This window comes from Tympanuchus pallidicinctus, unplaced genomic scaffold, assembly GCF_026119805.1.
Source record: "Tympanuchus pallidicinctus isolate F22 unplaced genomic scaffold, pur_lepc_1.0 scaffold16, whole genome shotgun sequence".
Lineage (NCBI taxonomy): Eukaryota > Metazoa > Chordata > Aves > Galliformes > Phasianidae > Tympanuchus > Tympanuchus pallidicinctus.
The window spans coordinates 33,668,523-33,683,359 of NW_026294679.1; the positions used below are offsets into that span (position 1 = coordinate 33,668,523).

The window sequence follows — 14,837 nt, forward strand, 5'->3', positions numbered from 1 at the left end:
TGTCCACAACTCTTCAGGCACAGTGAGGGCTGGGAGCAATGACAGGGCATTTAGCAAACTGCAACTTGTTAGATATGTCCCAGCAGATGATCTGTAATAATCCAAAATCTGCATGTCCAACAATGGGGTAAAATAGGAAACATCTGACAACAAGGGATTATGAAATACACCCAGTGTTACTGTGAGCATGAGGAGGATTAATTTCAACAATAGTACCCATTTTACCAAAACAGCAACAACAAAGCAACAAAATAAATAAAACTGAAAAACAATTAAAAATAGCAGCCACTACAGCTGGTACTTTTCATCTGCAGGGCTGCTACGGCTGCTGTGAATTGTATGGGGCACTGAGTGAGTGTTGCTGCATTGCAGAAAGTAGTATTTCAAATAGATTATCAATCTGCTTTACCATCCAAATCAGCTATGTTTTAACTGCTGAGTAACAGTTTTGATCCTTTGTCATTTAAACCAAGTAAATAAATCCTTGTACTACTTCAAAAACTATTGGTGAGTAACTGTAGAAAAGTATCTCTGGAAGAACAGAAGAGAAATTGGTAAAAGGGCAGAAAGTGAAGAAAAGACAGCAGTGTGGCAAGGCAGTCAGTTAAACAGTTTTCCAGGTTTTGGCACTTCAGTTTTTTTATTAAAACAACTATTGGGTTCTTACCTGGGGAAGAATTAATACAAAGGTAAGTTGAACAAGAGCAATGTTACAATCCCATAAAAACTTGCTGTTACTACAGGGAGCAGACAAAGAACATTAGCAGAATCCCAGCACCTCATGCAGTATTCAAACAAACTTAATAAGAATGATTTATTTTGGAAGCTTGCTTATAAACTGAATCATAGCAAGAGAAAATAGCAGCATTTCAGAAAAATAAGCAAATCAATGCTACTGTCGATACTCTAATGCCCTATTGATGTCTCATTTTCATCTTGGCTGCCAGCTAAAAGATCTTTCAAAAAGTTTTGGGGATTGTATTTAATTCCTGTATTAATTTAGTTGGAAAAGTAAAGCTCTGATGTTGTCAGCTGATATAAAGATGCATTAAAGGTGCTCACTAATGCAAAGGAGCTCATTAAAGAGGTTAAGACTGGAGGCACTCTGGATTGTAATGACCATGCCCTGGAGTTTGTGATCTTGAGGAAGATAGGCATGGCAAAAATCAATGTCAAGACCCTGATCTTCAGGAGAACACAATTCTGGTGTTTAAGGAATCACCGGATGAGATCTTCTGGGAAGCTGTTCTCAGTGACAAGAGGGGCAGAGTGGAGCTGGAAGTTCTTTAAGGAAGCCTTTCCCCTTCCCCCTTCCTATTCCCTAGTATAGGAAAAGCAGCAGAGGAGGCAGAAAACCAGCACAGCTGGGCAAGGACCTGCTAGTCAAATCGAGGGAAAAAAAGGACATGAACAGGCAGTGGGAACAGGGATGCATTACCCAGGAAGAATACTGGGATGCTGTGCAGACATGCAGAGATGGGATCAGGAAAACCAGGGCACATATGGAACTGCACTTGGTGAGGGATGTAAAAAATAACAAGAAGTGGTTCTACAGGTACATCGGTCAGAAAAGACAGGCCAATGAGATTGTATTTTCTCTGGTAAATTGGAAAGGAGAACTGGCTACAGCAGACACAGAGAAGGCTGAGGTACTCAGAGTTCTTTGCCCCAGCCTTCCCTGTCAGCCAGACTTCTCATGTGTCTCATCCCTGGACCTCACATCGTTAACCTCTCTGTAGGGCAAAACCCCTCCCACCATAAAGCAGAGCAGACATGAGACGGCCTCATGAGGTTGAACTGCAAACAGTATATCAGGCTGCATCAGAAGAGGGGTGGCCAGCACGGTAAGGTACATGATGGTCCCTCTCTATTCTACCCCTCACATGTGGAACTTTTGGAACACGTCCACAGTAGGCAACAAAGAGGATCTCACATAGAGAGGGCTGAAGAACCTCTCATATAGACATGCTGAGGGAGTTGGGCTTATTGAGCCTGGAAGAGGCTTGAGCGAGACCTGACAGTGACCTACGAGTATTTAAAGAGAGTTTTCAAGGAGGAGAGAAATCTACTTTTAAAATGAACAAGTAGTGATAGGACAAAACAGAATGGTTTTAAACAAAAGAAGGGAGATTTAGATTAGATGTCAGGGGAAATTTTTCACTGAGAGGGCGGTGAGGCCCTGGCACAGGCTGCCCAGAGAAGGTGTGGATGCCCTACATCTGAAGGTGCTCAAGGCCAGGTTGGATGGGGTCCTGGGCAATCTGGTTTAGTGCCTGATTTAGTGAGTGGCAACCCTGCCTACGGGGAGAGTTGGAACCAGACGACCTCTGAGGCCTCTTCCAACCCAAGCCATTCTATGTTCCGATGATTTCCACATTCATTACTTCTTATGCCACTTGTCCCTCCCCACATCACAGTTTTCTAGGCATGTACATAGCAAGGAAATTTTCTTTTACTCTACTACACATAGCTATAGCTACCTTATTTCATCTACCATGTGAATTATCAGCACACAAAACACACCAGAGATTTTTGGGAAGGTAGATACAGGTCAGGTGCTTTCTGTAACAGCAGGAACGCAACTACACTGGAGCCTGCAGAGCAGGAGATACAAATGGGAAGCAGCACAAAAACCTCTTAAAAGATGTGCTGCTATGTCCCACGAGAGATAAGCATAGCTGTACTCATTTTCAGATCATCAACGTATGTATGTTACAGTAGGAGCTGAAGTGTCATTATAATTGTCACCATGGCAGAATGCTTTGTCCATGACCTGAGGGCCAGCACTTCTTCACCTTGTGCACCACAGACATTGAAAAAATAATACATTTTGTAAACCCTCTGTTTTATTCTTTACAAATGAGGAAGCAAGGCAGAGGAAGCCCTATGCTGGGGCTGCCTTGGCCGGGAGCCAGTGCTCCAGGTCTCACCCTGGGCCAACCCTCCACCACTGCTGGAGGCAGGGAAATTCTCCCAGTCCCCACACCTTTTCAACATGCCATGCTGGCAAGTAATTAAAACCAGCTTCCAACACATCATCATCTCTTTTGACAGGCTGTCACCCTGCTATAGTTTTGCTTGCTTAGATGTTTCATTTTGGCTTAACTAACAGCACAAAAAACCACCTACAGGGCAAATGTGTGTTCTGATGATTTATAAATCATCACGATTGAAGTTAATAAACATGACTGAAGATGATAAACTCTAAGTAAAAAACAAATCATTTTCAAAGACAGCACAAATTGGCAAACTAGGCTTTGTTTTAATAAACCTCTTTTGCCTCCCCAACATCTGTGTCAGCCACACTGAACTAGCTAACTCTGGTGATAAACGCCTAAAAAACACACCTTACAAAGGCAACAGTCTAGAAGTAAAGCAGAAAAGCATTAAAACAAGCAAGCTGACAATTTTCATCTCGCTTTTTGGACAGCATCTCTGAAAGAAGCGTGTAATGTGTTTGTGAAAGTTTAAATCAAAGCAAAGCCTCTATTTTCTGTTACTCTTTTTCAGTATGATGTGCCCTCAGCACTTTTAGTAATGTTAATATAAATATATCAATATTTTTAGAGCACCCAACTAAGGGCTTGCCCAACCAGGCACATTCTCCCACTGATTCTCCTGCTCTTGCCACCCCTAAGAGATCTGCAGAGCTTTTAAAAGTCAGGAAAACAAAGCACTCATCAGAAAATCCCACTTGCTGGACTTCATCTTTGGACGCATTGGTTTCTTGCTCAAGTCAAAGCATTACGAACCAAATTATCAGTAATGCTTTCAGAATTCCTCCTCTGTTCACCAAGGCAGGCTCCGACATTGTATCTTCAAAGCAGCAGCCCTCTGCCATTACTATTTTGTCCTAAGACTTGGAGCTGGTTTCCTAACTTAATAACCTGGTTTACAAACTTGATAATCCTTCCACCCAGCATCTGAGGTTACAGTTCTATCCAAATACATGATGTAAAAAATAACGTAATAGTAGGGAAGTAATGGCTCAAACTGCTGCTGTTTGGGTTTGGCCAATGGGAAATCATTGCCAGTTTCCTCTCTTGTCCTTTTTAATTCCTCTACTATCCTCCCTAGGACCGTCCAACGCAGACTGAAGCATGTTTTCTATCTCTGCAGCATAGTACAGATGATACTCCTGCTCAGGAATTCAGCTGTGATAACCACCAAAGCAGCACGACAGAACTATTAGCCAGTTTTAGTAAAAAGCAAATTGGCCATAAGGTTGCACTGAGTTCTTTTCCATTGCCTATTTGAATGAATTTGTTATTTCCCTGTTGATACAAATAAATATTGTAAATGGCACTAAGGTATTTTTTTTCAATTAAGAAAAAGCACAAGAAATAACTGATTGTGAGTAATTGCTAATGACATACTGGTAAACTGTAAATTATACGTCTGTGATCTCAGATTTAATCAGCCAGGAAGGGAAGAGAGCAGTGTAATAGTTGGGAGCCCTGTCTATTACTGTAAGGTGATGGGGCTGATAATTTCATGACTTCTTTTGCTCCTGCTAGCATAAAATGGGATACTGTGAAGTAATGTCTACCATCTGGTGCAAGTGAGAGAAACAGAATAACGTATATCAGTGCTGGATTTCTGTGGCAGTATAAGTATTTCTAGCAGAGATTAGACAATATTTGTTATCCATCTTCCTTCTATGCTGCAATATGCAGAATCAACACTGCTGCTTTTGTTTTATACTGCCCAGAAAGAAATGCCTTTAGTTACTATTACATCGTTCATACATGAAATCACAACATACAACCTAACAGTTTCAGTGGATCAAAGTCACTATATATTGAAAATTCAAATACATACAGACGAGTATTTCTTGTAAATTCACTAATTTCAGACTGAGCCAGTTAGCCAAAAGCCTTTACTTCAAATGCTGAGAAATTATCCTAAAGGTGATGTTGCATGTTGCTACAATTATTCAGGAATGCCAGGTATTTTATTTCCCGTATCCGGTCTTCAAAAGATGGAAGGTTTGCCTGCTCTTGCTATTAGTATTAAAGGAAGTTACCAAAATAAGAGCATAGATGAGCAACAATGTTATTTTAGAATTAATGCATAGATTTTCAGAGACAAGACAAGCTTTGTGCTGGACAGGTCATGATGGCTGCCAGAAGTGACAGAAAATTTGATCTTCAAACATTCTGGCTTCTTTTTGGAAAATTTAAGAGGGAGAGAATACATTATCACAGTATCCAGAAGACCAACAGCTTGCACGCACAGATAAGAACTCAGAGTGAGATGAAACATTTGTCGGCTTAAGATTAATTGGTGCCCCATGCTCCTGCCTAAAGCATGCTTTCCTATTCTTATTCTTATCCTTCCCTATAGAAATAAAGTGTATTTTTATAATCTGTTGAATATGGATTTATAGTTGTTATTCTCTTAGTTGATCCAAGTCTCCCCCAAAGGAAATTGTTTATATAAAGCAGGTCACACACATAATTACCACCTCCATCAAAATCCTAGTTACACAGTAAGACAATTTGAAACACACCACCACTGCCCTGCCTTCAGCTGTCTACCCCATCTTCATTGGATTGTAATAATGTCCTTGACATCCATGAGAAATATGCCCAAATTGCAAAATATCAAACTGCATAATATCGAACATTTCAGATCTTCAAATGCACGATCAGGAATGGCACCAAGATAAACTATTTTCTTATGCATACAAACAAGGCAGGCTCCACATTTGGACACTGAGTTGCAGGAAATCCTATTCCCTCATTAAGGCACAGCCTCATTGCAATATACAGCATTAAGTGACAAAGCAAAACTTCAAAGGCATAACACCACTTCCAATGTAATTCTAGGCTATTTCCAGATTGCAAGAGCCTTCTGAGGCCCATGGAAGTCCTTGGAAAATAACCTCAAACTAATTGCTACATCATAAGGAGCACTTACCATTGTAGAGCTTTTTCTCCAAACCAATCTCCTTTTCCTAAAGTACGGAGAAAGACTGGATCCTCACTGGGGGAATCTTCACGAGTGACGTTCACCTGTTGAAAAGCCAAAACCACCAGCATTTAGAAAACTTTTCATTAATGAATAAAGCCTATTTGTTCAGAGAGGGGTTAGTCATCTCCCACATCCCTCAGGAAACGCTCTGGTCCATATCCTCTCTGCGAATCAAGTAATTCTCCAGGCCTGCACTCTTCCCCCATCAGCAAACAATTACTAATTCTCCATAAGCCAGTCTCAAACCCATCCAAGAAAATGAATACTTATTTTCCATTTAGATATCTGCCACTCCTGGAAAAACTCAGTACGTGTGTGCATTCAAAGGTTTTAAGCTCTAAACATGGAGTTGGCTGCACAAGCACCATCATTGGCCATATGGAGTCAACAGCAGAAACAGATTCCAAATATTTTATGTGTGTAAGACAGACACACGGCATAGGTTTCTGTTAGATTTGTTCCACGTGATTTTTTGCATTGCTAAGTTCACTGAAGGGGAAAAAAAAAACCAAACAACTACATTTAGTCATAACTTAAATGAAACAGTTTGGAGCATTATGGACTGAAGAATGGCTCCTTTTCTTTTCATCATGTACTGAATTCAGGGAGGAAATAATTCTAGCTAGACCAAAATCACACATTAAAGGAAAATAACATTTTTATTTTTTATTTTTGCAGTAGAAGAAAAGCAGCTAATGCTGATGAATGGAGACTTTTACCCACTGTAAAATGTTGGGTGGCACATAACCTAGTGCATGCCCAAGTATGAGAAGGCACTGAAACAACAGGCAGATGGCTTCACGTCTGTGAGTGATGACACCCTATCACAGGGTGTCCTTTTTATTTTCTGAAAAAATATCAGAAAAAAAACAGTAATTGATCATCTAAACAAACTTTGCCTTTGTATTATCTCTGCAAGTGGCCCAAGCCAGCATGGGCTACAAATCCCAGCAGCCGCATGATGACAAAGCCCCAGCACACTGCTGGGAGCTGAGGATGGCTTGGCATCTCTGCTCACTGCCAAGACTTCACGAAAGATGTGTGTTATGGATCTAGTGGCCGTCTATGAGAAATATTTTCTCCTTTTCATCTAACTTTTATTAGAGGGAACTCATGTTTCTTACAGTATATCCAAGTAGGTGAATTACAGCAATCAGGGTGCAGCAGGGATCATCTGCCCTGCCATTAACCAACTATAAATTGTCTTGTCCATGTTCTGTTTATAGTCAGTAGAACAGCATTCCCAAAATCTGAGCTATCCAAATGTTGGTTAGATGAGCAACCCTCTGGAGGATTTACAAGGGAGAATCCTTCATCTCACTTCTCCATCTCAGGCTGTTCATTTGCTTTCATCAGAGCTTTTGGATATGCAAATTCACTAAGCCAAAATCTGAGACTTCAGACACTACCCTTCTGATTTAGAGACATCCTAGTTTAGTCGCACTGCCTTGCACCTTTTCTTGCACTGTGGGTAGAACAGAGGGTTTGAGTCATTAGAGAGCGCTGAGTACATACTACATTTAACATCTGCAATGACTCACTGGAGATCAGATGAGAGTAGGGAGAGCGGAACAGATGAGCCAGGAAGATTTGTAGCTGATGAAAAACAAATTTGGACAAACAAAGGCAACTTTAATGTGTATTTAAGCTCCTTTTGCATGACCTCTGCTGATCCTAAGACATGAATGCTAAGGGATTACCAGAGTGTCATTTCTGCAAAGCTCAACGTGATGACACATCTGAACAGTGACAGTACCACTGACGAACATGCACAATATAGTATCAAATTGGTGCCACACCATTGCTATTAAAGGGAAAATGGTGTACAGTGGCACAGCATGACACACACACAGCCCCTCGGTAAAAGAAGGATGCTAAACAGGACAGAGCAGCAGCAGGCAGCAACCAGAAGGGATCAAACTGTTTTCATCGAAGGTATCGAACAGATTTCCGCACATAGGCTGTTTTGAACAAAAGTAGATTTCTATTCACTTGGACTTGAGGAAACACACACTAATAAACATGAGAAATAGTTCCCCAGACATTTTTGTAGTACTAAAAGCACCTGAGCTGCTGCACCTTCCCAATTCTGAAAGAAGTTGCCTGCTGATCACAGGCAGACTCCAACAGAGGAGCGTGGATGGGTTAAATTAGTAGCCACATGCCCCACACAATTAAATGACAACAGGAGCCAGATCAACTGCAGCGGATGGAGCTGAGGGAGAAAAAAGAGAAAAGGCTTTTGCTATGAAAAGAAATATTCACAAAGCAAAAGTTGGAAGAAAAAATGCTGAACTCAGAAATTTAAAAAATATCACTTGACTGTCACTACAGAAGCTCTATCATAAAAGGCAGGACAGAGCTTTTAATAGTAGCTTTTGCTGCTAGAACAAGATGCTGCTGAATGCAAGTACATGCAAGATCCCAGTTATGCGAGAAGGAGCCAGCCTTTTTTCTGGCTTGCTAAGCCTCCTGGGTCTGCTTTCAGCATAGGCAAGAGAGTCATGTCTCTGCCTCAGAAAGTCCCAGTCAGCATATATTGATATGATTATTCTGTGTTTCATTGCTACTTTTTCTATGTTTCACTGCCAGTCCACTACTCTCCTATCCTGGGCTGTATCCTTTGCATGGAGAAGTTCTGGTATCACTGCGTAACTCACATGTCTAAATACAAGCATTAAAATTAAACACCCTCCCACTTCCATCCTTCCTCAGTCACCAATATCTCTTTTGCAATTCAGTGAGGTTGGAAGAAAAAAACTAGGCTGAATTTAACCATCCTTGTGGGAACTTCTGTCAAGCCATCAAGATCCAGCTGAGGCTCTGGGAATTTCTCAGCAAGCCCATGTGCATTGCTTTGAACTCCTTTTTCTGGCCATCAGCTGATACATGAAGATAAAACAACAGAGGCCTGGGAGATAAAGCCAATGAGCTTCTCTAAGGGAATTAGAGAGCTCTGGAGCAATGGACACAGGGACCATCTGCTTTTCTCCTCCATCTGCTGGTGAGCTGCAAGGGCATGAGTAGGATGGACAGACCAGGCAGGTCTGGTTACCCAGTACTGGGTACCAGTAGTACCCAGTAGTCTAGTTACCCAGTAGTCAACAGGATTTGAATTTTGCAACCAAGAGACTCTGAGGACTGCTAGGAAGGGATGGAACCACCAGATCAAGTTGGTCAAAAGCATCCCCACCAACAGGCTGGTCTGTGTACCAAGAAGGACTTTTAATACTTGTTGGGAAAGGGAGGTGCCTCAGATATGGTCTGAGCAGAAAGGACTTTTAGTGTATATCATAGTTGTCTTTATTCTGGAAAGGATTTTTAGTGTATGTCATAGTCGTCCCTCTTCTGGAAGAAGATGAAACCCTACTCAAAAGCACAAGAAAATACCGTGAAATTTGCATCTCTACAGCTACATCATTAGCTTCATTTCAGCAACCTGCTGTGATCTTCTTATTCACCTGAAAAAGATCTTTTTTTTTTTTTTTTTTCTGAAAAGATTAGCTCCCATAGATAGAGGAAAAGATGGTGAAAACTACTTTTAATATCTGAGAGATAACAGTACAACACACACACTCTTCCTCTCTAGATGACATGGGTTTGTTTTTGCTGTCCTTAATTATGCAAGGACTATATTAACATGTGCTTTGGTGCAAACATCAAACCCATGAACCAGGAGGTGGAGTTGGCCTGCTTTCAAGTGTATTTGCCCATTTGTGTTTACTTTTCATGTCTCACATCTGATCTGCAGTGGGAAATCAATGTGTATTCCGTTGAATATCTCTCTCCTGCTACGTGGTAAGAAGCCAAATCTTTTTCAAGTGTAATAGTATTAGGCCAGCTTAAAAAAAAAATAGTCAAGAGGAAGGAAAAAGCTGGATCTACAAAATTCCACAAGGATTTTATATGAAAAGAGGTCAAAAAGCAAATTTTCCCCCTGAGCAGTGGAGCAGCAAAACTTTGACCTTTTTTAGTTCCCCGAAGAGAAAGCTGAGACTGCTTTGGGTTCCTATTATTTAATTTGGAAGAGCTATAAAGTGATAGTCATGGGAATAAACACTGGAAGTCAGTCTTCCAAGAGGGACAGTTGGCAAAGAAAAGTTGACTACTGCAGGGTATATTGGGAAAAAGGAAAAAAAGAAAAAGGCTATGGGATAAAGAAGCCTGCAGGGATTCCGAGAAGAGTAAGGGAGCATCCATCATCAAATGAAAAAGCAAAATTGAAAAGAGAGACAAAGCAGGAGATAGACATGGCATGCAGAAACTGAGCTAGCTGCCTAGGGTGGCACAGAACTCCCCAGTGCAGATAACCCATCCAAAGAAAAAAGACAGAGCTTTTTGGTCATCCACTGAGACTTAATAGCTCTTTTCAAATCCCAAAGCATTCATGGTGAACACGTGTAAAACAGTATGAGATCTATTTTTTTTTTCCCCCCTTCAGGCCACTCTTCCTTACTGATACAATGCCAAGAGGTTTAATTAAATGTCAAGTGTTGCAACATTCGTGCCTTGGGGAGGGGAAAGAAAGCACTGGCTTGGCACTGAATTTTAAGAGCACATCATGACTACCATGTTTTCCTTAGAAGAGTGTCAACTTACCTTTCCTTTGCTGATTATAAAGAAAGTGTCCCCTCGAGCACCTTGTCGGATAATATACTCTCCACTTTCATAGTGTGTCTGTAAAAAATATATTTAAAAAAAATTAAAAATGAACAAGAACAAACAATCAGAGACTATTATTCAGCTGATAATTTGGCAGTTCTACAAGATAACACTTAGGGAGACATAGCCCTGGACTGATTTTATCTGAGTTTGACACTGGTTGTGATTTAAGAATTGCCCTACGTCCAGCAACATAATAATTAAAAAGAAACCATTTGTGTCTTGCCCATTTTTCTTATTACTGTGCTGCTGCCAGCTTTTGCCCAGATGAACTATCTTCACAGCCTAAATCCACTTGTACTAAGCAAACCTGACACAGGCATTTTTGACAGAGAATATAGTACATGAATTAAGCTGCGATAACCATTTTTACAATTTTTATTTTATTTTATTTTTTGTGGTTTAGGTATTTTCCCAGCATTGCCAGCAAAGATTTTATTCAACAAATAATTTTTGATCTTTTCCCATTGTTTCATTAGTTTAACCTGTCTTTTTTTGTGTGTGTGTGTCTTATGGAATGTTTACTGCTGAATGTCACGCCTTATCAGAGCTTGCATACAAACTTAATAGGATAGCTTCATCCTTCGCAATGCCCCATCAAAATCAATATGCATTCATACATCACCAAAAATAAAGACTCCACAGAAATATTTAGCATCTCCCCCAAGCTAGCATGATGCTCTGCACCCTGCAAACTCAACAAACATCACTTCAGCAGTAAGCAGCTGCAGGGATATGCAAAGACCTCGCATCTTTTCCTAAACCTCCTGCTGGTACAACAAATGCTGCAGTTTAATCAAGCTTCTGCAGAGAGTGCAGACATGGCTGCGGGTATCAGCTCTGCTGCGCCCCAGCACTGATCTGTGCCAAACCTACCCCAATACACAGCATGCAGTGAGCTCTGGTGTGGATGCTGTATAATGTTTGAAGCTACAGAGAGTACAAACCGCTAGAAAAGACTGCCAGACCTTTTAAACTCAAAGTATGTATAAATAACAGCATGGATTTGAGCTAAGAAAGAGGAATTAATCAGAATGCTAGAATTCAGTTAAAGATTTTTTTTCTTATCTCAACAGTATATTATCGGCCTGTGTTTATCTATTTTTTACACTTCAATTTCTTGGTGCCACTTAAAGACTGATAAAAGGCTCCAACATAAAAACACATAAAGGCACATAGTGAAGTATCTGTTGCATCTGACAGAAATGACTCCTTGCTCTGGAAGCAGTGGGCATGTGGTAATATTACTGAAAATAAGTCTCTTAAGAAAATATATTTAAGTGAACTATATTATGTAATGAATTAGGCTTGTACTTAAAAACGTGCACAACACTGAAGGAAAAAAAAAATGGGGTGAAGGAAACCACAACATCCAAGGAAGACATTAGCAAACAACACCCTTAGGCTTTTCAGAATGAAATGACTGAAAAAAATCAAGTCCACTATCTGAGTCACAAATGCTTTCGGAAAGCATTTCGGAAAGAGCTTGGGTTCCCCTGTCCATGCTGGGCTCCAACAATCACACTACCTCTCCTGTTGCATGTTCTAGAATGAGAGGAGGAAGGAAAGCCTGAGAGGAGGCCGTGGAACACTTTGGACACAAACTCAGAGTTTGTAAGCAGAAATCCTGGGGTTTCTGCTTACAGACTTTGAGGATGTACACTGAGGAACCTTGAAAGGGTCTGATTTTATATGGCGCTGGGACTGTGGCTTCGAGGGATCCCAACCTGCCTCTGATGTTTCAGCACCTCTTGCCTACCTTATCTTCTTTTTCCTGGGCTCTTAGCTCACTCAAACCACTGCAATCTCTTCTCCCCACATTCAAGCCACTTTCCCCCAGTGCTTCATTTAGCTCCCAGCCATGCAGAACTTTCAGTTCGCTTGACCTCCTCCTTGGCACTTCTTCCTGAGCCATTCCTTTGATCCATGTCTTCATTTCTAGGTATTTCAAGCCCATTTCTTTGACGACTAATTCCACTGTGCTTCTTTTTGCTTGAATCAACCTGTCTCCAACAACACTCCCATCGTCTTACACTCTCTCCTTCCCTAACGCAAAGCCAGTCATCCATGTGCACTGCCCTTCTAACCAAATTACGTCTGTCCACTCAGATTGAAAGCACTGCGCAAAGTGAGAAAAGTGCAGAAGTGCTCACATATGGCACATGCAAATAAAAATAATCACAAGCCCTTGTTTTTAGCTGGCCACTTAGAGGTAGCAGGCTGTTCTCAGGTACACACAGTACCACTACGTACCCTGTCCAAAAAGCAGTTTGGCAAGTATGTTGCATAAATTCATGGCATGACTTTCAGCATCACAAGCTCCATCGCATCCAGAGAAAACCACTCTGAGAGCAACATGAGAAAACAAGGACTTCTGAGAGCCTTACAGAAGCATGGTGGCACATGCAGAAGAGTAGTATTTGAATTAAAATCACAAGGAAGGAGGTCAATAAGCATGCTTTTACTAGCCTTAGACTGACTTCATCACTATTTCTGCACTTGTAAGATGCAATACAATGGCTGAGCTCCAGCAAGCTGTTAAAAGCTGGGCTCCACCAAAGGGCACCCTTCTGATGGAGGTTACAGCCACCATTGGCAGCTCCTTCAACTCAAAGCTTCAAAGCCCTGTATAACTGGTTAAATAATTTCCAGTTTGCCTTTAAAATAGTTAACAAGTATTTCCAGTCACCTTTGCCATCAGCAAATAAGTAGAAATGTGAGCAGTGAAACACCTTTTATTTAGGTTTAGAGCTTGTATTTTTTTGATGTTTTGACTTCCTCTCAAGGGACTCTGAAGAGAGCCAAGAACTCTGTTGTGCATATTGCATTTTCATAGGCAGCACCAAAGCTCTGTGACAAAAGCTAATTTTATGTCTTAGCTGTATTTCACTGAAACCCAAGTGTCACAGCAGCTCATAAGTATTCTTCCGAAGATCCAGAAACTCCTCCAGTCCACAACAGAATTGGAGCAAAACACAGAAATTAATTCCTAGCTGGAAGAGTTGACCAAACCATATCAACCATTCTAACATTTTCTTTTTTTGAGACAGAAAGCAGAGCAGGTTTAAAATATATGTGGAAAGGGGAAACCTCCAAGAGAAAGGCAGGCTGCAGAAACAGCTGTGCAAGCTGCCAAAGCCCGGATAGCCAAGTGGAAAAGCCAGTAGTTAGGAGGTCTTGTGTTGTGCAGGGAGAAAAGGGTTATGAGGCAAATCACTGAGGCTTGGCATCAAAGTCTGAGATTCAGCACTCAGGAAAACTACGGCGATAGAGCTGAGAAATTACTGCTGGGAGCAGTACCAGCAAGCCACAGATGTGTGCTTTAGAAGCTCTGGCAAATACAGATGAATGAAGGCTTGCTTCAATTAATTATAAACGCCGCAACATTGAGAGAGTTCGTTGCGCTAACAAGACTGTTGTTTTACCAGGTAACACCAGGCCCTCAAGGTACACCTCACAGGGCATGAGCTGCTTTATCACCTGCTTTATCATTATTTGAATGAGAGGTCCTAAGCACCTGATCAAATCCTTCAAAGTAAGAAGTCCCCAAGTACCACTAATTCTGCTGGAAAACACCAGTGCCAGAGGGAGAACTACTGTGCCAGGTGAAGGGATCCACCTCAGCCTTGTAACACTTTGTTTCCCTATAAACTCAGACCAGTTAGGGGAGATCACATTCTCCTTCCCAGTGCAGAAATGCCCATGGGGAGGAGATTGCTCTGTGGAATGCTAACAATGTTGTGTCTTGTGTGTGCCTCACAGGATACCTAATGTCTGATAGAGGCCTCTTCCTGAGAAAATAAGGGATAAAACCTTTTTTCTGCTTTTTAGCAAACACGTGTCCAAACATCAGAACTAAGAGCTTCCTTAAAAACAACTAACCAACCCACAAAGATCCAGTCTTCCATTAACACTTTGATTTTAGTGTGACCCATATTTGGTTTCACTCCTAGGAGCATTTCAGTCCGTCTGTTCTCCAGTAAGGAGAGGAGCTACAGACACAGGACTTCCAGCTTTTTGAGGTTCCCCAGTCTTTGCAATGAAGCAGAACTCTTAGCTCAAAGTCACTCAATTGTATTCACAGAAAGAACGTGTCAGAAGAGAAAAAACAAAGCTAAGGAAAGAAGCAGCTCTAATTAGTTTCCTCAGGGAATGAATAGGTCCGAAACCAGAATGTTTTAACAGGAAAAAAGCTCAAC

The 14,837-nt window shown here is 41.2% G+C and overlaps 1 protein-coding gene across 3 annotated transcripts in view; it reads right to left on the reverse strand.

The window, feature by feature from the left end:
* Positions 1-14,837, reverse strand: part of PRKG1 (protein kinase cGMP-dependent 1) — a 400,374-nt gene that overhangs the window by 105,378 nt on the left and 280,159 nt on the right. For all 3 annotated transcript variants that reach the window (XM_052677567.1, XM_052677566.1, XM_052677568.1), the window contains exons 6-7: positions 10,576-10,653; positions 5,923-6,017 (exon numbers count right to left, since the gene is read on the reverse strand). In XM_052677567.1, coding sequence (XP_052533527.1) covers positions 5,923-6,017; positions 10,576-10,653 — 173 coding nt within the window. The remainder of the gene's footprint in view (positions 1-5,922; positions 6,018-10,575; positions 10,654-14,837) is intronic.